The sequence below is a fragment of the Entelurus aequoreus genome, linkage group LG20 (genome assembly GCF_033978785.1).
Source record: "Entelurus aequoreus isolate RoL-2023_Sb linkage group LG20, RoL_Eaeq_v1.1, whole genome shotgun sequence".
Lineage (NCBI taxonomy): Eukaryota > Metazoa > Chordata > Actinopteri > Syngnathiformes > Syngnathidae > Entelurus > Entelurus aequoreus.
This window is the reverse complement of record NC_084750.1, coordinates 26,015,838-26,040,160: the sequence shown is the minus strand read 5'-3', so window position 1 is coordinate 26,040,160 and position 24,323 is coordinate 26,015,838. Positions and strand designations below refer to the sequence as shown.

General features: G+C 39.1%; 1 protein-coding gene across 1 annotated transcript in view; it reads left to right on the top strand.

The window, feature by feature from the left end:
• The first annotated feature begins 1,253 nt into the window (after positions 1-1,253).
• The window catches only part of LOC133636108 (DENN domain-containing protein 4B-like), a 23,383-nt gene continuing 313 nt past the window's right edge, over positions 1,254-24,323 (top strand). The window contains exons 1-28 of the mRNA XM_062029781.1: positions 1,254-1,390; positions 2,267-2,602; positions 5,482-5,737; positions 5,848-5,917; positions 5,990-6,159; positions 7,918-8,159; positions 8,226-8,292; positions 8,374-8,432; positions 10,689-10,833; positions 10,912-11,087; positions 11,167-11,267; positions 13,734-13,949; positions 14,021-14,166; positions 14,236-14,369; positions 14,433-14,547; positions 17,118-17,324; positions 17,389-17,517; positions 17,578-17,722; positions 17,800-18,088; positions 18,150-18,417; positions 18,482-18,577; positions 18,641-18,816; positions 20,070-20,193; positions 20,266-20,502; positions 23,484-23,580; positions 23,650-23,815; positions 23,878-23,936; positions 24,006-24,323. The exon at positions 24,006-24,323 is cut by the window's right edge and continues 313 nt beyond it. Of these exons, the coding sequence (XP_061885765.1) occupies positions 2,286-2,602; positions 5,482-5,737; positions 5,848-5,917; positions 5,990-6,159; positions 7,918-8,159; positions 8,226-8,292; positions 8,374-8,432; positions 10,689-10,833; positions 10,912-11,087; positions 11,167-11,267; positions 13,734-13,949; positions 14,021-14,166; positions 14,236-14,369; positions 14,433-14,547; positions 17,118-17,324; positions 17,389-17,517; positions 17,578-17,722; positions 17,800-18,088; positions 18,150-18,417; positions 18,482-18,577; positions 18,641-18,816; positions 20,070-20,193; positions 20,266-20,502; positions 23,484-23,580; positions 23,650-23,815; positions 23,878-23,936; positions 24,006-24,151 (4,353 nt within the window). The 5' untranslated portion in view covers positions 1,254-1,390; positions 2,267-2,285 and the 3' untranslated portion in view covers positions 24,152-24,323. The remainder of the gene's footprint in view (positions 1,391-2,266; positions 2,603-5,481; positions 5,738-5,847; positions 5,918-5,989; positions 6,160-7,917; positions 8,160-8,225; positions 8,293-8,373; positions 8,433-10,688; positions 10,834-10,911; positions 11,088-11,166; positions 11,268-13,733; positions 13,950-14,020; positions 14,167-14,235; positions 14,370-14,432; positions 14,548-17,117; positions 17,325-17,388; positions 17,518-17,577; positions 17,723-17,799; positions 18,089-18,149; positions 18,418-18,481; positions 18,578-18,640; positions 18,817-20,069; positions 20,194-20,265; positions 20,503-23,483; positions 23,581-23,649; positions 23,816-23,877; positions 23,937-24,005) is intronic.

The following is a 24,323-nucleotide window of genomic DNA, read 5'->3' as shown; positions in this document are numbered from 1 at the left end:
GCATTTTAACACATTTTTCATGTACACAGAGTAATATATTTTAGTACTTAAAACATGTTACAGTTAGAATTTTAACTTGCTAACATTAGCATGATAGCTTTTTTTTTTTTTAGCTAATTCATCAGGTATTTACAGTTTATATTGTGGACTGAAAGCATTTTTTTATTAGCATATTAGCATAGTGTTTTATTTTAGCTTGCTTTGCTTGTACATTTTGTTACTTGCCGCTATCTGGCCAGCGTGCTAACTGTTAGCATTTCAGTTCGGCTTCGGTTCTTTAGCGTTCACATGAAATTTCGCCCAAAATTGCATTTCCTAATTAAGCATCCTAAAGACAGTTTGATGGTTGACGGTCAGTGTACTGGATTTCACTGTTGCGCAAATGCACTTATGTACTCAGAATTAGTGCACTTCGTCTCTTAAGTGCACCAATTGAGACACTGCTTTACTTCACTTCAGAATGTTGTGCAAAAATAGCCAACGCCGACTCAGCAGTTAAGTCGAGTTGGCGGAAGGGCGGCCATGTTGGATGAAGTCTGAATGTTTTAGCAACACATCTCTTGTTGTTAAATGTTGACTTCCTCTTTAAACACCAAGTAGACACACAATCAATGACAATACTGCTTCTAAAATGTCAAAATACTTTGAAAAGCTATTAACTAAAACTAACCCTTTTTTATGCAATAAAGAAAATGGATGGATGGATGGAGTCACAATGCAGTTCCAGACTCTGCCAGCCGGGGGAGTGCTTAATGTTAGCGATGAGCTAAAGGCCATATTTCGTATTTTGTCTTTTTTTTTTTTTACAGAACATTTGCTTGTAATTCTTTTTAACGCTGTTGCTTTTAGGCTGAAATCGTTGTTGTAATTTGAAAACTTTATAAGGAGGGAACGTATCTTGTACATAATGTTTGCAAAGCAGCCAACAGAGATTTATTAAGAAGCTGTAACTTGATATTATTTTGCGGGGAAATAAAGCCAAGTGTTTATATGGACCGTTGTCAAGTTGTCAATATTCATGGCGAAGCTTGTCGGTTTGCTGCTGCTGCGGCAGGCACACGTAACAGCGCCGCTCTTTCAAAATAAAGGTATAAGCAAAACTGTGTTGTGGTTGAATTGCAAGGACAGTGAATTGTGCCCATTTAACGCCCAACTATGTTCGACGACACACTTCGACGCACTAGTATTGCGTTTCCGCCAGTATAAACATTCGTTGGCAGACACTTTGGCCTTTTATTTTGCTGACAACTGTCAGCGGAAGTGAGCGACACTGCCGCTGCCTTGACCCCGTGCAGCGATTCACAGATCAAACATGGACGTCACATGTGAGCCAATGACCCAAACATGATCGCCGCTGCCTTCTGTGGGACGAACCAGCAAAGACGAGCAGGTATTTGACATCCACAGACACCCACACTCGACACGGCACCGACCTAAAGCCGCGGGTCGCCTCGCTAACACGAACATCTAGTCGCCTAACGGACGCAACTGTGCGCCCTTTTACCGTCAGCTTCCTTCATAGAGGCGCATCAAAATGTCCTCCTCTAAGGCAACCGAATACTCCTATAAATCAAACACGGCCGAATGGCACTGATGCTCGCTGGCGTCCGCTCAGAAAGTAGCCCTCTTGTTTTGTGTCGTCACGCGTTTATTTCCGGAACGCTGACCGGGGTGCTGGTACCTGTCCGATAATGGAACTCCTCCATCCTCCCACCTCATCATTACCCTTCATTTCCGGGTTGCGGTGACGTAATGCGCTCTCGGGAAAGGATGAGACGCCGAGTGCATGTTTGGACGTGCACGTGCGCGTTCACCTGTGACGCAAGCAGACTAAAAATAGGTCACAGCTCCGCCCCCTTTTCAGCTGTCTTGTCCTGGCTATGAGGACCAAGGGTAAGACCGACCCATGTGACCATGCCAGTGATGTCATCACGGACACGCACGTCATCAAAAAGGGAAGTTTAAAGATTCCACTTTCTGTTGCCATCGGACGCCAAACCGCGATGAGACGTGAGAAAAAAAGGATCACATGATCACGTTGCGCTGTCATCGCGCAGAAAAGATGAACAGGAAACAGCCCGACTGTACTTCTGGTGTGCCTGCCGACCTTTGACCCCCGCGGGCGCTTTCACTTCCTCTTCTCTCACAGGAGAGAAATACAAAAACATGCCGTTAGTTCACTTGAAGTAATCCCATTACTTCTAGCCCAGTCGAAGTGGGATTTACGACTTCCTGTTGTGTCATGTGACCCGTTTGTTGCCCGCAGAGGCGGGACTATCAGCGGCATGACAGAGGAGAAATGTCCCCAGTTGGTGGACTACTTCGTAGTGGCAGGTCTCGACCCCGCGGCACCCTGGAAGCCTCTGGACGACGATGCTAAGGCCGTCTCCTCCACGCCCTCGCCGGGCCGGTCGACGGAGCCCGTCACCGACCTGGCGGTCATCGCTCGCGGCCTGGGGGAGGAAGTGCCCGAAGGCTTCACGTGCATCGACAAGTCGCTGGGCGGCCACTCGGCCGAGCTGACCGCTGGACTCATCAACAACCCTCACCTGTACCTGTGCTACAGGAGAGGGCGGGACAAACCCCCCGTCCTGGACCTTGGGTGAGTCCGCTAACAAGTGTCTTGCCCTGCTAACAAGTCTAACAGAGGTCTCACTAACTAGCATCCCGCTAACAAGTGTTCAGTTAACAAATGTCTTGTTCTGCTAACAAGTGTAAGAAAGGTCTCGCTAAGTAGCATCCCGCTAGTTAGCAACCCGCTAACAAGTGTTCCGTTAACAAATGTCTTGTGCCGCTAACAAGTGTAACAAAGGTCACGCTAAGTAGCACCCCGCTAACAAATGTCTTGATCTGCTAACAAGTGTAAGAAAGGTCTCGCTAAGTAGCATCCCGCTAGTTAGCATCCCGCTAACAAGTGTTCCGTTAACAAATGTCTTGTCCTGCTAACAAGTGTCCCACTAACAAGTGTAACAAAGGTCACGCTAAGTAGGATCCCGCTAACAAGTGTTCAATTAACAAATGTCTTGTTAACAAGTGTAAGAAAGGTCTCGCTAGCTAGTGTTCTGCTAACAAGTGTAAAAAAATATCTTAGTAATTAGTGTCCCAATTAATTAGTGTAACAAATGTCTCGCTAATTAGTGTCCCAATTAATTAGTGTAACAAATGTCTCGCTAATTAGTGTCCCAATTAATTAGTGCAACAAATGTCTCGCTAATTAGTGTCCCGCTAACAAGTGTAACAAATGTCTCGCTATATAGTGTCCTGCTAACTAATGTAACAAATGTCTTGCTAATTAGTGTCCCCTAACAAGTGTAACAAATGTCTCGCTAATTAGTGTCCCGCTAACAAGTGTAACAAATGTCTCGCTAATTAGTGTCCTGCTAACTAGTGTAACAAATGTCTCGCTAATTAGTGTCCTGCTAACAAGTGTAACCAATGTCTCGCAAATTAGTGTCCCGCTAACAAGTGTAACAAATGTCTCGCTAATAATGTCCTGCTAACAAGTGTAACAAATGTCTCGCTAATTAGTGTCCTGCTAACAAGTGTAACAAATGTCTCGCTAATTAGTGTCCTGCTAACAAGTGTAACAAATGTCTCGCTAATTAGTGTCCTGCTAACATCTTGCTAATTAGTGTCCCGCTAACCAGTGTAAAAAAATATCTCGCTAATTAGTGTCCTGCTAACAAGTGAAACCAAGGTCACGCTAAATAGCATCCTGCTAGTTAGCATCTCGCTAACAAGTGTTCAGTTAACAAATGTCTTGTCAACAAGTGTAAGAAAGGTCTCGCTAGCTAGTGTTCTGCTAACAAGTGTAAAAAAATATCTTAGTAATTAGTGTCCCAATTAATTAGTGTTACAAATGTCTCGCTAATTAGTGTCCCGCTAACAAATGTTATTTAGAACATACTCATAATCTGTTTATGCAATCAAAGTTGCTCAAATTTGATGACCTTGTTAAATATAATACATTAATAATCTTATATAAAGCATTTAACAAATGATTGCCGCTACTCTTGCATTCAAAAAGTTTGAAAATATAAAAATAAAGTAATGCAGAGTAGTCTTGAGGAGGAGGTGTTTGACTCACGAAATTCCTTAAGCACTCGCGGAGATATTTCTAGATTCCAAATGATCATAATTTATTTTCACAAACAAAAAATATTCTCCGTGGTTGACTTTCAACATAATCAAAATAACTTATTTAGCGTGGCTTCAAAATAATCAAAATAACTTGTTTAGCAGTAAACAAACTGTTTCACTCCTCACTCCTTCAACATGATAGACAGACAAAAGGCACCCAGCTGTCCTGTCTTCTTAATTAAAGGAGGAGGAAGTGGCTCACCAGGAGGAGCGTGAGCAGCTGAAAACAGTCAATCACAATGAAATCTAAAACATCCCTTAATTTATCAACATCATCATTGGCATTAATTGATTTCATTGTCAAAACAATTAATAAATATATAATATAGATAGGCTCCAACACCGCCTAATCTACAACGTTTTTTTATAAGACGAGTGCAGGCTCATAACTTGAGAGGCTTTAGATATTTCTTATTGCCGAGAGCTCAAACCCCTCGTAAACGTTTTTGTGTGTCTGTATGCGGAGTAAAACTATGGAACAAACTGGACTTACAACACAAGCAATGCCAAACTATAATACAAACATGGGGTCTGGTTCAAATATAGAGATGAGGGTCTTTAATTTGACCTGCTGCTGTACTCTGTCTCAAAGTGTTAACATGTGTTCAATGTTTTCTTACCATTATTGCTATGTTGTCTATTACCATTATTGCTATGTTGTCTATTACCATTATTGCTATGATGTCTATTACCATTATTGTTATGTTGTCTATTACCATTATTGCTATGTTGTCTATTACCATTGTTAGCATTTTGTCTATTACCATTGTTGGTATATTCATTATTTCTACATTGTTGATACAAATTATTGTTACCTGTGGTAATGCCACTATGATACAACATCTGTATTATAATCCTTGAACAAAGTAACAGTGAAACTCATGTGAATAATCACTGAATGGAGAACTGTGGGTGGGATTAAATAAATTACGGTATCTTCTTCCACTCCCTTTCAGGCAAACTGGACAATCATGCATTACATACTATACATTACCTTTTGCATTATATTCATTTATATTATTATGTGTTGTCAACTTTGTACTTTTTTATGTCATTACCTGAAATAAATGAATGAATGAAATGTATCGCTAATTAGTGTCCCGCTAACAAGTGTAAGAATTGTCTGGCTAATAACCAGTGTTAAAAATGCCTCGCTAATTAGTGTCCCGCTAACAAGTGTAAGAATTGTCTGGCTAATAACCAGTGTTAAAAATGCCTCGCTAATTAGTGTCCTGCTAACAAGTGTAAAAATTGTCTGGCTAATTAGTGGCCCTCTAACAAGTCTAAAAAATGCCTCGCTAATTAGTGTCCCGCTAACAACGTGCGGTGACGTCCCGCCAGGGTCTTGTACGAAGGCAAGGACCAGCTGAAGACAGGCTGGTACATCATCGAGACCACTCCTTACAGTCGCTCTGCCAGCCTGAGCTCTGGCGGTGGGCCGACGGCTCACCGCGTCTTCCTCACCTATCGGCGAGCTCCGGACTCGCAGGGTCTGCACTCGCTGGGCGTGACCGACATCGCTGTGACGCTACCTAGCAAGGGTGAGGTGGCGCCACACACCTTCTCCCGCGTGGACAAGAACCTCAACACGGGCATGGTGAGTGCCGGTGGTAAAACGCCGTCGTCACACACGACTGTGACGTGTGTGTGTGTGTGTGTGTGTGTGTGTGTGTGTGTGTGTGTGTGTGTGTGTGTGTGTGTGTCTAGTGGGGACCGGCTGTGTTCGTGTGCTACAAGCGAGCTGTGGCCAAAGCCAACGCGTTGGTCTACGAGGCCGGTGAGTCACGGCAGGAAATCAATATGGCACCTGTTAGTATGGGAACGCAGTCACATGACCATCACGCTGCAGGTCTGCTCAGTCGCTACCCCGAAGACGACCAAGAGGCGTTCCCGCTGCCGGAGTCGGTGCCCGTCTTCTGCCTGCCGATGGGCGTGGCGGTAGAGAGCTGGCCTCTGAACGCCAAGTATCAGCTGCCCGTCTTCTCCACCTTCGTGCTCACCTCCGCCTGTGGGGACAAGGTGGGCCCCCCGACACCTTATCATATATGACTTTAAAGGATATCTATTTCATATTCGAGCAGTGCTGCCACCTACCTGGAGGCTTGTGTATCGTTCAAGAATGTAAAAAGACGCTAACACTCTTAGTCCCTTGCCTCTCACGCTTCCGACACCTTATTATATAATTATAACACTTTAAAGGATATTCATTCTATGTTTGAACAGTGCTGCCACCTACCTGGAGGCTCGTGTATCGTTTAAGAATGAAAAAAAGACGCTAATACTGGGAGTTAGTCCCTTGGCTCTCACGCCCCCCCCGACACCTTATCATGTAAGAGGCCACGACATAAGACATTCTAGGGCAGTGGTTCTTAACCTTGTTGGAGGTACCGAACCCCACCAGTTTCATATGCGCATTCACCGAACCCTACTTTATAAATAAATAAATAAATGATAAGTGAAAAATAAAATGTTTTTTTTCAAATTCAAGACAAAGTTATACATTTTTGGTCACACTTTAGTATGGGGAACATATTCTAAGTAACAAAGACTTAATTTAGAGTTTTTTGGACACTAGGGAACATATTCTAAGTAACAAAGACTTAATTTAGAGTTTTTTGGACACTAGGGAACATATTCTAAGTAACAAAGACTTAATTTAGAGTTGTTAGGGGTAGGGTTAGAGGGTTAGGGCCAGGGTTAGAGGGTTAGGGTTATAATAAGGCCATGCCGAATAAGGCATTAATAAGTACTTAATAATGACTAGTTAGGAGCCAATATGTTACTAATTTGCATGTCAATAAGCAACTAATTAATGGTAAATATGTTCCCCATACTAAAGTGTTACCATGTTTTATTACTGGTGCACAAAATGAACCGTGCATGAACATCACCTTGTTCAAAGAACAAAACCAACACAGTGCATAAACTCAGAACAAATTACACACCTGCAAATCAGTGTGACTTCTGCTGTTGCCGTATCCGTAATACGCCGATAGGGAGAAGTTTTTATTTACACGATGTGTTTTGTCCTCCGCCGAACCCCTGAGCCCGACTCACCGAACCCCTAGGGTTCGATCGAACCCAGGTTAAGAACCACTGTTCTAGGGATTATAAAACTTTGAAAGATATCTATTTAATATTCGAACAGTGCTGCCACCTACATGGAGGCTTGTGTATCGTTCAAGAATGTAAAAAGACGCTAATACTTTTTGTCCCTTGCCTCTCACACCCCCCCGACACCTTATCATATAATTATGAAAATTAAAAGGATATTTATTCTATGTTTTGAACAGTGCTGCCACCTACCTGGAGGCTCGTGTATCGCTTAAGAATGAAAAAAGACGCTAATACTTGCCTCTCACGCCCCCCCCCCCCCTATCATATAAGAGGCCACAATATAAGAAGTTCTAGGGATTATAAAACTTTAAAGGATATCTATTTCATATTCGAACAGTGCTGCCACCTACCTGGAGGCTTGTGTATCGTTCAAGAATGCAAAAAGACGCTATTACTCTTAGTTCCTTGCCTCTCACGCACCCCCCCACCCCCTTGTCATAAGAAGCCACGATATAAGAAATTTTAAGGATTATTAAACTTCACGGGATATCTGTATTTCATGTTGGAACAGTGCTGCCACCTAGCAGGAGGCTTGTGTATTGTTCAAGAACGCGACACGATGCCAATACTCTTAGTCCCTTGCCTCTCACGCCCCCCCACTACTTGAGGAGCGTCGTCTTAATGGCTGTGACCTTACCTGTGATCTGTCTGCCCCCACAGGTGTACGGCGCCGCCATCCAGTTCTACGAGGCCTTCCCGAGAGAGGTTCTGTCGGAGCGGCAGAGCGTGCGACTGGGCCTGCTCAGCGTAGTGGACCGCAGGCCCATCACGGAGCGCACCCTGCAGGTGAAGAAGAGCATCTGCGTGTTGTCCCACTGGCCCTTCTTCACCGTCTTCCAGAAGTTCCTCACCTTCGTCTACAGATACTCCGTCTCCGGCCCACATGTCCTACCTCTGGAGAAGTAAGCCCCGCCTCTTTGTTGATTGATGATTACTGATTGATGATGATTGATTGGTTGCTGTTGCAGACACATCTCCAGCTTTATGCACAATGTTCCCTTCCCGTCCCCCCAGCGGCCTCGTATTCTGGTTCAGGTATTTAGTGTTTGCAGTCAAAGTTGTTGGCCATCATGTAAATATTACACAGATGACAATATTTATGAATGTGTTTGACAGTTGTCTTCCTACGACAACCTTCTTCTCTGCCAGCCTGTCTCCTCACCGCTCCCCCTCAGGTCATTTCTTCATTCCTAGTATTATTGTCATGACTGTAAATATTACTACTGATATACTTAGTAAGCCATATAGTAACGACTGACTAGTACTAATTCATAGTATTACTAATGACTACAGTATGACTATTATTTGTATTGCTAAGGATTAGTATTGTGTTAGCATCAAATTATTATAGATTAGTATTACACATTATTAATATTAGTAGTTGACCATTTAAATATGAATAAGTATTAGTGTTAGTATTATAAATTGTTATTATAAATGACTGGTAGTATTATACATTTTTTCTAAATTGATATTATAAAACATAGTATTAGTGTTATTATAATAAATGGTTATTAATTAGTATAAATACTCACTAATTGATAACTTGTATTTGTGTATTATAAATTACCAGTAGTATTATACATTAATATTACTAGTTGATAATATTAATTAAAGTAGTATTGAAAATATTATAGTAAACTGTTATTAATTATTATAATAAATGAAGACTAATTGGTAGTAAAAACAAGTATATGTGTGAGTATAATACATTACCAGTAGTATTATAAATTAATATTACGAGTTATTAATTAAAATTAGTATTGGAGCTATTCTATTAGTTAATATTATAAATTATCACTAATTGATAACTAGTATTTTTGTGATTATTATACATTACATTATACATTAATATTACTAGTTGATAATATTAATTAATAGTAGTATTGGAGTTATTATAGTAAATGGTTATTAATACTGTTATAAATGACCACTAATTGATGTTACTACCTAGTATTTGTGAGTATTATACATTACCAGTAGTATTATACATTATTACTAGTTGATAATGTTAATTAAAAGTAGTATTGGAGTTATTATAAATAATTGATATTAACTGGTATTAGTATTGTACATTATCAGTAATATTGTACATTTTGTTAATATCAACTAGTAATAATAAAGAAGTATTGGTGTTATGTGTTATTAATTAGTATGATAAATTATTACTAATTGGTAAATAACTAGTATTGGTGCTGGTATGATGAACTACCAGTTGTGAAATATTAGTGATGTTATTATTTAGTATTACAAATTATTACTATTTGATATTAACTAGTATTTGTGTTAGTATTTTAAATGACAGGTAATATTATAGGATACTGGTTAATATTATGAATAAAAAGTGGTATTGGTGTTATTATATAAATTGATATTGACAAATTTTGGTGTTAGTATTTTAGATTACCGGTAGTATTATATATTATTATTACTTGTTGATATTATAAATAAAAAGTGGTATTGGTGTTATTATATAATTTATCTGTAGTAATATACATTATTATTACTAGTTGATATTATCATTAATAAATGTTGTGTAAATTATTACATATTATTGGTGTTGTTACATAAATGATTAGTACTATATTATTATAAAACATAATATTAGTGTTATAAATTATCACTAATTGATAACTCGTATTTATGTATTATTAATTACCAGTAGTACTATACATTAATATTACGTGTTGATAATATTAATTAAAAGTAGCATTGAATTATAGTAATATAATGTATATTATAGTAAATGGTTATTAATTAGTATTAATAAATGATCACTAATTGATAGTAATAAGTATTTGTGTGAGTATTATACATTACCAGTAGTATTATACATTTATTTTACTAGTTGATATTACTTATACTGCTGGACCCTAGAAAGAGGTTCCGCAGCCTCCGTAGCAGAACCTCCAGGTTCTGTAACAGCTTCTTCCCTCAGGCCGTCTTGAACTCATTAAAATAATCCCCTTAATTCCCCCCAAAAATGGATGAACTCGCTGGAATATAAAGACAATATAACATACAGTTGTATTGCTGTTAGTATTATAAGTTACTGGTAGTATTATACAATATTACTACAAGTTGATATTATAATAAAAATAGTATTGGTGTTGAGTACAAATCATTAATTAGTATTATAAAAAGTCACTAATTATTAATAATTGGCATAAGTGTTATTATAAATGATTATTACTAATTGATAAAGGTGTTATATGATAAATTATTGTTATCAATATTACTAATTAACATGATTATTTTGTCACATCAATTAGAGCATATAAATAGCCAACTGAGTTTAAGTGGGTGGAGTCAATGTTGAAATGATTGTGTGTGTGTGTGTGTGTGTGTGTGTGTGTGTGTGTGTGTGTGTGTGTGTGTGTGTGTGTGTGTGTGTGTGTGTGTGTGTGTGTGTGTGTGTGTGTGCACGGCAGTGGGGCGAGCTTCCTGAAGCTGCTCCAGAACTTGGGTGCAGGGAACACGTGCACACTCCTGCTGGCCGTGCTGACGGAACACAAAGTTCTGCTGCATTCGCTGCGTCCCGACGTGCTGACGGCAGTCAGCGAGGCGGTGGTGTCCGTAAGTCGGCGGCGCCCCCCTTTGCCACCCCAAAAAGGGGTGCGTGTCTGAACCCGGCCTTGTCCTTCCCACGTCCAGATGATGTTCCCGCTGCGCTGGCTGTGCCCGTACATCCCGCTGTGTCCGCTCCAGATGGCGGAGGTGCTGCTGGCGCCGGTGCCGTTCATCGTGGGCGTGCACTCCAACTACTTCGACATCTACGACCCCCCAGCCGACGTGGTGTGCGTGGACCTGGACACCAACACGGTCTTCCAGTGAGTTCCGCCACGCACGCCCTTTTTCTGCCGCCTGTATCAAAACTAACCGGACGGTTTCCCCCCGGTGGCATCTCAGGGTGGAGGACAAGAAGCCGTTGTCATGGCGATCGTTACCCAGGAAACACGGCAAGGTCCTGTTCAACACACTCAGCAACCTCCACAGGACGCTGGAGCAGAGTGAGTGACCACACGGACGTCCTGAAGCCACCTGTGTCAAGTTTAGACCGCGCCTTGTCGAAATCCCCCAGGACTTGTCCCAGTTGTTGTGCTGCAAAAACGTTGGTCTAAAAAAATTAAGTTTTTTTGTTGACGTTTTATAATTTTTATGTTATTAACGTTTTATGGGGATGGTTATGAACTATAAAACGTTATCATAAAAATTACAATAGACCATTTTTGGGGACGAGTTTGGGAAGATGATGACAAGGTGGGGGCGGGGCGGCTAATAATAACACGTAAAAACTAATGTCAAACGTTAACATAAAAACTATAATAGAATTTAAAACCTTTGCAGCACAAAGGATTTGGACATGTTTGGAGGGCTGGTTATGAATCATAAAACTTTACCATAAAAATGATTATAGACAAAAACAATTTGCAGCACAAATAAATTAGGACAAGTTTAGGGAAATGTTGACATGGTTAAAGTGGGCGGGGGTAGTCTAGTTATGATTTATAACACTATAATAACACTTTAATATAAAAACCATAAAACGTTGACATAAAAACTGTAAAAACGTTTGACCAAAATTTAATGGAACAGGTTTGGGGAGATTTTGACATAGTTGGGGGGGGCCTAGTTATGAGTAGTAATACTATAGCACTATAATAACACGTTAATAACATTAAAACGTTAACATGAAAATGATAATGGACCAAAACGATTGGGACTGGTTTGGGGAGCTTTTGACATGGTTGGGGGGCTGGTTATGAATAATAACAATAACACTATAAAAACCATAAAACGTAATAGTTCGACCAAATATTTTTGCAGCACAAACATAGTACAAATAATTGTGGCAAGTTTGGGGAGATTTTGACATGGTTGGGAGAAGCGGGGGCTGGTTATGATTAATAACACTTTAATAAAACCAAAATACATCAAATGTTAACATTAAAATGATAATAGACCAAAATTATTGGGACTGGTTTGGGGAGTTTTTGACATGGTTGGGGGGCTGGTTATGAATAACACTATAATAACACGGTAATATAAAAACCTTAAAACGTAAACATAAAAACTATAACAATTAGACCAAATACTTTTGCAGCACAAACACTACAAATAATTGGGGCAGGTTTGGGGAGATTTTGATATGGTTTGGGAGGTTCTAATTATGATTAATAACATACAAACTATAAGACGTTAACATTAAAATTATAACAAGACCAAATATGTTTACAGCACAAATGAATGGGACAAGTTTGGGGAGATTTTGACACAATCGGGGGCTGGTTATTAATAATAAGATGTTAATAACATAAAAAACATAGAACGTTAACTTGAAAACTATAATAGTTAGACCAAAAATGTTTGCAGCACACATGTAGTAAAAATAATTGGGACATAGTTGGGAGTCTAGTTATGAATAATAACACTAACATGTTAATAACAAAAACCATTAAACGTCAACATAAAAACTAAAATAGTTGGACCAAAACATTTTCTAGTTCAAAAGAATTGGGACAAATTTGGGTATATGTTGACATGGTTTTGGGGGATTAGGAGGGGGGGGGGGTTTAGTTATGATTAATAACAGTTTAACAACATACAAACCATTAAACGTTGACATAAAAACTATAAAAGTTTGACCAAAAATGAATGGAACAAGTTTGGGAAGATTTTTGACATAACTGGGGGGGCTGGTTATGAATAGTATTACTATAACACTATAATAACACTTTAATAACATAGAAAACGTTAACATTAAAATTATAATAGACCAAAATGATTGGGACTGGTTTGGGGAGCTTTTAACATGGTTGGGGGGCTGGTTATGAATAATAACACTATAATAACATAAAAAATTAACATAAAAATAATAGACTAATAGAATTGTTTCTTCCAACAAACGAATTGGGAAACATTTGGGGAGATTTTGACATGGTTGGGAGGGGAGGGTCTAGTTATGATTAATAACGCGTTAATAACAAAAACTATAATGTTGGACCAGAAGTGTTTGCACACAAACAATAGGGTCAAGTTGGAGATTTTTACAGTGGGGGTGCTGGTTACATTAATAACATAAAAACTAATAGACCACATTTTTTTCCAACACAAACGAATTGGGATAAGTTTGGGGAAATGTTGACATGGTTGGGGGAGGGCCTATTAATAACACACTATAATAACAACAGGTTAATAACAAAAACAAAACGTTAACATAAAAATTATATTAGTTGGACTAAAAGTGCAGCACAAACGATTGGAACAAGTTTGGGGAAATTTTGACATGGTCAGGGGAGGGCCTAGTAATAACACTAATAACACGTTAATAACATAAAAGCACCAAAAGTGTTTGCAGCACAAACGATTGGGACAAGTTTGGGGAGATTTTGACATGGGGGCGGGGCCAACTTCACACAGGTCCTGTAGCGCCACTTGCCTTTTGTTGTGATCACGTGACGTTCCTGGTGCCGCAGTTTGCTCCCCCGGCCAGGAGGAGGCGACGCTGGAGTTTCTCCTGACCGACTTTGACCAGATGTACCGGCGGCAGAAGCAGCTGGAGTTGGAGATCCAGGAGGCCTTCCTGCGCTTCATGAGCTGCCTGCTGCGAGGCTACCGCTCCTTCCTGCTACCCATCACGCAGGCGCCCTCCGACACCACCACCGACTGCAGCTCCCTCTTCAACTTACAGGGTGCGCCCTCCTGCGTGGGAAGTGTGCATGCGCGCGGCACCCGTCTCACTGACTTGTGGCTTCCCCGTTAGGCTTCCTGAAGTCCCGCGAGCGCACGCAGCAGAAGTTCTTCTCGCAGCTGACCAGGACGCAGATGTTCACGCAGTTCATTGAGGAGTGCTCCTTCGTCAGTGACCGCCACGTCTGCCTGGAGTTCTTCGACGAGTGCGTCCAGAAGGTCAGCGCTCGTGTCGCCGGTTATGTGGCTAGTGTGCTATAAGCGCCTGACGAGGAGGTTTGTCGGCAGGTGGACGTGGAAAAGCCGGAAGACGTTCGACTCATCGACCTGGATGAGACTCCATGCGGAGAACACACAGTCTTCATCATGCCACCCGAGGAACCGCAGGAAGCTGACGGCTCAGAGTGCCCCGCCCTCTACAGGTGTGGCGACCGCCGCACACTTCGGGGCCGCCAACATTCTGTCACACTTTGCTCCATGTCCAGTTACGACACCTTTCCCACTTTGAGGGCGGAGCTCTTGGACCAGCCACAGGACCGACTCCGCGTCCCTGCCAAGGGCAGCGCCCCCAGCAGCCCCGCCCCCCGACGCACCAAACAGGTACCCAAAGTCACATGAGCGACGTCTATGAAACGAAATTACTGCTAAAACTCTGCAAATACACAAAACATTTTTTCCTCACGTATAAAAACTATTTTCTTCAATTAAATGTTTTTTCTTCAATTAATAACAAAGGAAAGTAAACATTTTTTTCTACTTATAACGATTGTAAAAACTATCTTTCAATTAAAATTTTTTTGCAAGCATAGAAACTATTTTTTTCAATTAAAAAACAATTTTCAGACTTATATTCTATAGTAGGAAAAAATTAATTGCAAGTATAAAAACAGTTGAATTTAAAAAACAATTCTCTCTAACTTAGAAAACGATTTGCAAATATAAAAACTATTTTATTCAATAAAAAAATATTTTCTATAATTTAGAAAACGATTTATATAATATAAAACACATTTTCCTAATTTTAAAAAACGATTTGCAAGTATAAAAACTATTTTCTTCAATAAAAAAAAACATTTTGCATGTATGAAAATATCTTAAATTTGAAAACGATTTGCTAGTATAAAATAAATTCTTATATTAAAAAAAAAAATTGCAAGTATGGAAACTTTTTGCTCAAATTTAAAAAACAATTTGAAAGTATAAAAATGATCTTCAATTAAAGAACGATTCGCAAGTATTAAAACTATTTTCTTCAATTAAAAACAATTAGCCAAATATAACAAAGAAGCACAACAACTTAACACCAAGGCATTAATAAATACCATGGGGATAATAAAAGGAATGTGTTAACTTACAGATTGAGCTTGATTCTGCTCTCTTCTGTCCACAATTTTACTCCACACCCTGCTTCTTCTTGTTTTTTTTAGCGGACGGCACCATGTGTAAATAACAGTATCTGCGACGGCCTTAAATTGACTCAGCAGAGTGCGAATTACGGGTGCTCTGAGTGCAAGTGTGTGGATCGCACAGGGTGGGATGTTACTGCCAAAATTTTTAACTTGTAAGAAAATTATTTTTATACTTGTGAATCTTTTTTTTTTAATTGAAAAAAATAAAAAGTATACTTGCAAATCGTTCATTAAATGAAAGAAAATAGTTTTTATACTGGCAAATAGTTTTTTAAATAATGTTTTTTATATTTTCAGATCTTTTTTTTTTAATTGAAGACTTTTACTTGCAAATCTTTTTTTTATTTGGAGAAAATTGTTTTTTTACGAACAAATCTTTTTATATAGTTTTTCTAAATAAGAAAGTTTTTAAAACATACTTTTTTAATTGTAAAAAAAGTTTTTAAACTTGCGAATCTTTAAGTGAAGAAAATATTTTTTTTAAATTTGCAAATCAGTTATTTAATTGAAGAAAATTGTACACTTGCAAATTGTTTTTATAATTTAAACTGGCGAATAATCATTTTAAATAAATAAAATAGTTTATACTTTCAGATCTTTTTTAATTGAAGAAAACTTTTTTTTTTAATTGGAATGCAAATCTTTTTTTAAATGAAGAAAATAGTTTTATTTGCAAATCGTTTTTTAATTGAAGAAAATTGTTTATACTACCAAATCTTTTATAAATGAAAAAATTGTTTTTTTAAATAAACGTTTTTATACTTGGAAATTGTTGCTTAATTGAATACAATTGTTTTTATACTAGCAAATGTTTTTTAAATAAGAGATTTGTTTTTATACTGGCAAATTGTTTTTTTAAACAAAAATAGTTAAGTTTAAAGTACTTTCAGATCTTTTTTAATTGAAGGAAATTGTTTTCTTTCTTGTAAATCTTTTTTAAATAAACTTTTTTTTTTACTTGCGCATCGCTTTTTTAATTGAAGAAAATTTTATACTTGCAAATCGTTTTTTTATTAAAGAAAATTTCTTTATTTGCAAATCGTTTTTAATTTAAGAAAATAGTTTTTATACTGGGTATATATACTATACCGTTACTTTTCAGAGGCGGTATAGTACCGAATATGATTTATTAGTATCGCGATACTATACTAATACCGGTATACTGTGCAACCCTACTGGCGAATTGTTTTTAAATATTTTTTTTATACTTTCAGATCTATTTTATTTGAAGAGAATTGTTTTTATACTTGCGAATAGTTTTTTTTAAATAAAAAAAGCTTTTATACTTTCACATCTATTATATTGAAATAGGTTTTAAACTAACTCATCTTTTTTCAAATTAAACAAAATAGTTTCATACTAGCAAATAGTTTTTTAATAAAAGAAAAATAGTTTTTGTACTTTCAAATCTTTTTGAAATGGAAGTTGTTTTTAATTGCGAAACACTTTTTTAATTGAAGAAAAGGGTTTTTATACTGGCGAATAGTTTTTTTTTTAATAAAAACGTTTGTATACTTTGAAATCTATTTTAATTAAAGAAAATTGTTTTTATACTTGCAAATCTTTTCATTTTTTGAATTGAAGAAATTTGTAACATGCAAATGTTTTTTTTGTTACGAAAAATAATTTTTATACATGCAAAATTACTTTCTTAAATGGAAGAAAATAGTTTGTATAGCTGCAAATGGTTGGGCGTGAGTGTGTGTTTGTAGAGTAATTCAAATGGTGGGGGCGTGGCCATGGTGTGTTTACTACCCACAGGAGATCAAGTTAGCGCAGAAGCGCGCTCAGAAGTACTCTGCGCTGGCCGACATGTGGTCCAAGTGTCTTCTGGGTCACATGTACGGCCTGTGGTTCCTCTACCTGCCCACCTACGTGCGCGCGCAGACCGCCAAGGTGCGCGCGCTGCACGCCGCCTACGACGTGCTCAAACACATGGAGAACCGCAAGGTGGTGATGCCCGACGAGGTGAGGCGGCCAGAGTGGAACTTGCGTGCGCTACAGGTGCGTTACGAGTGTGCGTGCGCTACAGGTGTGTTACAGGATCCTGATGCAGCTGTGCGGTCAGTATGGGCAGCCCGTTCTCGCTGTGCGAGTCCTTCTGGAGATGAAGAAGGCGGGGATCACGCCCAACACCATCACCTATGCGTACTATAATAAGGTACGCGCACACACACACACACACACACACGATGGCTCATCCCCTTTACGTGGTCCTCAGGCGGTCCTGGAGAGCAAATGGCCGTCGACAAATCAGGGCGGGCGTCTCCGTTGGGCCAAGCTGAGGAACGTCCTGCTGGCCGTCGCCCTCTTTCGGCAGCCCGTCAAGCGACGCCAAAATGGCGGCCCGCCGGCGGCGCATCCAGGTTCAGAGCGCGCGCACACACTTCGATGATGTGGCGGCCGTTGTCGTGGCGACCGCTAAAGACTGACTCCTTCGCAGGACAAGCAGCGAGGGACGAGTCCGGCAGGCCCCGCCCCTGCTCCTCTCTGATTCGCCAGGCCAGTTGGAGCGGCCTTAGCGAAAGCTCCAGCCACGAGTCTCTGACAGGCTCATTGGCGAAGAGCAGCAGCCTGAGCAGCGTCAGGGCGCCGGCCGTTGTCATGGCGACCACCACCAAACCCCCTCTGGCGCCGCCGATTGGCACTCTGGTGCGCCGCAGCCAAATCTGCCTGTCATCCTTCTACGCCGAGTCGGCCGAGTCGGACTACGGCTGTCGTCCAACGGCGAGGTAGGAAGCTCGGCGGCCGTCGGACTTCGTTGCCTTCTAACCCCTGACCTTTCACCCTCAGGGCGGCCGTCACCAGCGCGGCGGTGGACGAAAACGACAACAACGTGTCGGCCCCCAGCAGGGGTCTGGTGGGAAAGGTGCAGCAGTTCCTCACGCCCACACGCCACAGGGCGGCGGTGCGACGGGCCGCCAGCGTGGACGAGCGGCGAGCAGGAAGAGGGGGAGGGGCGTCGGGACGGAGGGTGTCGGAGCAGCGCCACTCCAAGAAGTCTCAAGTTGCTGAAACGCTGCTGAAAGCCAAAGAGCGCCTGGCCAACGCCACCTCGGAGGTTAGACTCCGCCCACTACTGCTTACACCGTTTTCATTCGTAACCGCATGACTTCTTCCACCAGAGTTCTCTGTCGGTCGGAAGTGACCTGGACCTGGCGGAGGTGGTGTATCCTCAGCGCAATTCTTGGGACGCTAATCAAGAGGTGGCGGGACTCGAGGTGAGCCGCTGCTCGCACTAATTTTCGCCCTGTTTTCTAAGCCCCGCTCCTGCACACGTGCAGGTGTTAATGTCCAGCTGCTCGCGCTGTCGCTCGTGCAACTCGCTGGTGTACGACGAGGAGATCATGGCGGGATGGACGCCGGACGACTCCAACCTCAACTCCTCCTGCCCTTTTTGCTCCGCCTCCTTTGTGCCCTTCCTCAACGCTGAGATCAGTGACCCCGGACCCGTCAGCAGGTATGCACCGAAAACGTCTTGAAGAATGGTTTTGTTGTTTTTTTTTGTTTTTTAAAAAGGCCACTATACGTCTTTTTAAACCTTGATGTAAACGTATTTGTAAATTGATTCTTTTTTTCTTTTTTAAAACATAAAAATAGCTTAAAAAAAAAAAAATGCATAAAAATTTATTTTTAAAAATTTTCTTTTAAAAAAACGTCCTGAAAAATTGTTATTTAAAAAAACAACAATTCCTATTTTAAATACAAACCTAAACACGTCATGGAAAAATGTAGTATTTTATAAAAGCCTGCTTATTTTTTTTTTAAAGCCTTAACATATATTTTTAAAAATGTGTTTCTATTTAGAAAAGCCTAAAAACTTATTTTAAGAAAATTATTCTTATTTACTAAAAAGCCAAAACTGGCTTTAAAAATGTATTCTTATTTTAAAACAAAAGTCTAAAAAAGGTATTTTTAAAAATAGATGGATTTTTGTTTTTTTATAAAAGACTAAAAACATCTTTAAAATTTGACTTTTACTTCTTTTAAAACAGCCTATAAACTGGTTTAAAAATAATTCTTATTTAAAAACAAAAGCCTAAAAAGTTATCTTTAGAAATGTGTTTCTTTTTTAAAAAAGCTTAAAAATGGATTATTGAAAAAAAATTGCTAAATACGTCTTTAAAAATTGATGCTTTAAAAAAAAAAAGCCTAAAAGTAAAAATTTTAAAATGTATTTTATTTAAAAAAGCCTGAATTTTTTTTTTAAATCAAACTAGCTAATCTTTTTTCAAACAAAACTAAATAGTTTTATACTGGCGAATAGTTGTTATACTTTCAAATCAAAGGTATTTTTAGAAAATGATTCTTATTTCTGAAAAAAGAAAGCCTAAAAACATATTTTTAGAAAGTAATTCTTATTTAATAAAAACATCTTTAAAAAAAAAAAGAAGCCTAAAAAACGGCTTAAAAAATTAATTCTTATTTCAAAACAAAAGTCTAAAGAGGTATTTAAAAAATATATATTTTAAAAAACCAAAAAGGCTTAAAAAGTATTTAAAATGTTTTATTTTATTTTTTATAAAAAGGCCTAAAAACATCATTTAAAAATAGATTCTTACTTTAAAAAAACAAAAAAATTTCATATTTGTATCGATTTAGAGTCGAGATGAGTAAGAATGGCGATTCAGCTGTGAATCGATTTTTTGGTGCACTGCTGCGTGTGTTTGGTGTGGCCGTGACAAGCAACACCTCCATCTTGGCGTTTTGCAGTGGCGAACGCAGCAAGTGGAACGCAGAGGACAAGGTGGAGAGCGGCGCGGGGCCTCCTACTGGTCACGATGCGTCACCGCCGCCTCAGTGTAATGGCGCGGGAGAAGACTGTGACAGAACCAAGGTAACGCTTCATCCACCCTCCTGACCACCCTTGTCCCGCTGATCGTCTCACTCCTCCTGTCCCCCCAAATAGGTGTTGACAGGGGGAGCGGCCCCGCAGGTGACCGTGGCCTACGTGAGTCCGCTGGTGCTGCGGAAGGAGCTGGAAAGTCTCCTGGAGAACGAGGGCGAGGTGCTGGCGCAGCCTCAGTTCCTGGAAAGCCATTGCATCATCTTCTGGAACCTTCTGTGGTTCTTCCAGCGCCTTGGCCTGCCCAGTCACCTGCTGCAGCTCGTACGGGATTCGCCTCTGCTCGGCCCCAAACCTCAGGTAACAGACCTCCTATTGGCCGCCATCGCTTTGATGTCATTAGCAGAGTTAACCTGTGTTTAATTTGAGAAAATTGTTCATACTTGCAAACCGTTTTTTTTATTCAAGAAAATTGTTTGCGAATTATTGCTTTAATTGAAAAAAACTTTTTTTTTTACTTTATGAATCATTTAATTCAAGAAGTTTTTAACTTCCGAGATGTTTTTTTTATTCAAGAAAATAGTTTTTTTTACTTTCGATTTTTATTTGTGAATCATTTTTTTAATTGAAGAAAATTATTTCTATACTTGTGAATCTATTTTTAATTAAAATTTTTTTTTTACTTGCAAATTGTTTTATTGAAGAAAATTGTTTTTACTTTCGAACAGTTTTTTTTACTTGCAAATTGTTTTTAATAAAGGATATCATTTTCATACTTGTAAACTTTTTTTAATTGTGAAATGTTTTATTAAATTGAAGAGAATTGTTTTTTACTTCGTTTTTGTAAACTTTAGAATAATTTTTAATTATTAAATTAATTTTTTATATGTGAATCGTTCTTTTAATTGAAGAAAAGGGGTATTTTTACTTGCAAATATTTTTTTTAATGAAAGAAAATTATTTTTATACTTGTGAATCTTTTTTTGAATTAATGAATATAATTGTATTTAACTTTTTTTTAACTTTTGAATATTTTTTTCTTTTATACAATGGGAGATATATTTATTTTCTTTTAAATTTTTCCCTTTCCCATCATGGACGCACATCAAGTTTAAAATAGCATCTTAAAGCAAAACTTGAACGTGAGGATGGCGCCGCTAGCATGATTGCTAAAACGTCGGAAACTAAACATCTGTGAAGACCAAGTGCAAGATGTCCTTCATGTCGCCAAATAATATCGTACAAACTATACGCTTGTTTGTGTAACCGACGGTTTGTATTTAGATAAAGGCTATCAGAAAGGACAGACCATAACAAGAGGTTGTCTATATTGTCAACCGTCACGTCCCTCGTCAACACACTGGCTTCACGTCAAGACGCCTTCTTTAAAACGCATGCACACACTTCCGCCTTCACAATAATTGCGCGACATGTCGCGAACAAAATAAAAAAATGGCTAACAACTAAAGACGAGTACATGCAGATGTAAATCGTGCACTAAGTAAAGTTGTTTATTGGTGTCTTTTATTGCACGATTTATTTTTATACTGTACATAGTTTGCTATATTATTGCAGAGCCTTTCAAAATGTGTACTTAATTCTTACTCTTACTTCCTGTCAAACCAATGACTTGCAGTTGGTTCAGTAAAACATTTAAAAACGTTCCTGTATGACATTCTGACTATTTGTGTCCAATTATTGGTCCTTTCTCAAGAAAATTTGATTAATGCGAGAAAGTAATAACTTGCGATTAATCAAGGTTCAAGACTGTGATTAATCTCATTAAAACATTTTATCACTTGACACTTGAGTTTATTTACTCTCAAATCGTTTTTTTAAATAAAATTGTTTTTATACTTGCAAATTGTTTTTTAACTGAAGAACATTTGGTTTAACTGAAGAAACACATTTCTTTAGTAGCGAATATTTGTTTTTAATGAAAGAAAATGGTTTTTTTAACTTGCATATTTAATTGGAGAAAATTGTTTTTTCATAAAGGGACGGCATGGCGAAGTTGGTAGAGTGGCTGTGCCAGCAATCGGAGTGTTGCTGGTTACTGGGGTTCAATCCCCACCTTTTACCTTCCTAGTCACGTCCGTTGTGTCCTTGGGCAAGACACTTCACCCTTTGCCTCTGATGGCTGCTGGTTAGCGCCTTGCATGGCAGCTCCCGCCATCAGTGTGTGAATGTGTGTGTGAATGGGTAAATGTGGAAATACTGTCAAAGCGCTTTGAGTGCCTTGAAGGTAGAAAAGCGCTATACAAGTATAGCACATTCATCATTTAATTTGAAGAAAATTTATTTTTACTTGCGAATCATTTTCTTAAAAAGAAGAAAATCGTTTATTTGAAGCGAAATGTTTAAAAAAAAAATTATTAGTCAATAGTTTCTTCTGAAAATTGTTTATATATTTGCATACATTTTTTTTAATTAAAGAAAATGTTTTTTTTAACTTGCAAATCGTTTTTTATTTAAAGAAAATGTTTTTTTTATTTGAAATTGTTTTTACTTGCGAATCGTTTTCTTTAAATAAAGAAAATCGTTTTTATACTTCCGAATTGTTTTTTAATTAAAGAAAATTGTTTATAGTTTAACTGAAGAAATATTTTTTTTACAAGTGACTAGTTTCTTTTAATTGATTAAATTTTTTTTTTTTAACTTGCGAATCGTTTTTTTTAAACGAAAACATTTTGTTTATTTGAAGAGAATTGTTTATATACTTGCAAATTGTTTAAAAGAAAAGTTTAACTTAAGAAAATATTTAATTTAATAGTTTTTTAAATTTCAAATAGTTTTTAATTAAAGAATTGTTTTTTAATTTGAAGAAAATAGTTTTATACTTGCGAATCGTTTTCTTTAAACAAAGAAATTTGTTTTTATACTTTGATTAAAGAAAATATACATTTTTTTTTTTAATTAAAGAAAATATTTTAACCAGCGAATAGTTTGGGTTTTTTTAGTCGCAAATTGTTTACTTGCGAAAAGTTCTTTAAATGAAAAAATGTTTTTTTAATTTAAGGCGAATTGTTTTTTTTATTAAAGAAAATTGTTTTTAGTTTAACTGAAGACTTTTTAAAATAGTGAATAGTTTATTTTAATTGAAGGAAAAAAAAAATTTAATTTGCAAACTTTATCTGAAGACTATTTTTGAATTGCAAATCGTTTTCTTTAAAAGAAGAAAATCGTTTATTTTAAGAGAATTGTTTTTATACTTTCAAATAGTTTTTTTATTTGCAGAGAATTGTTTTTATACTTTCAAATAGTTTTTTTATTTGCAGAAAATAGTTTTTATACTTGCATATAACCGTTTAAAGTAAAGAATTGTGTGTGTGTGAGATCAGTCAGAGGGCGTGGCGCTGAGGGTGAGGCTCCTTTGGGACACGCTAAACCCGGACCCCGACACATGGCCCCCCCTCTACGTGCTCTGGAGGCTTCACAGTAAGTCCCGTACTCGTCTTGCAAGGCCCGCCTCTACCGGCCCCGTAACCCCGCCCCCTTCCCCACCAGGTGGCATTTCCATGCGAAGTTTCCGCTGGCGCCGCCACAACCACCCGTTCTCGCTGGCTTTCTTGGAGGAGGTCCTACGCTGGGTAGGCATGAACGAGGTCCACAAGGCCGTCACGCTCTTTCTCGACACGCTGGCCAAGCAGCCCGCCCCGCCCCGCCTCCAGAGGTGAGACAAAGCCCCGCCCACCTACGTTCCGGCGCGTCAACGTGCGTTTTTTTGTGTTGCAGGAGCGTGTACCGGGAGTTCCTCTTCCTCACGTTGGCCGCCATGGGCAAGGACCACGCCGGTAAGGCAAGACGCCACCCCAAAAGGACGTCTTTGCGCCGCTAACTCCGCCTCTCGCTCTCGTCCGCAGCCGCCTTTGATAAAAAGTACAAGGTGGCGTATTCGCGCCTGGGCGGACTCCTGGGGAAGGACGAGCTGCGCAGGAAACGCGCTCAGCCGCCCAGCGCCAAGGCCGTCGACTGCAGACGCAGCTTCCACCCGCCGCTGGAGTGCTGACTACCCAGCATGCATCGCTGCCGCCTCCTGATGCGAGACCACGACAGCAGCTTCGACGGCGTGCATTCCCGTCACGTCGTCACCTCTTGCAGAGCGTCGATGGAGGACATGGAGAAGGTTCCAAACGCCGATGGCTGTGAAGTTCGGCGCCCAGAGTGAGAAAGATGGAGGC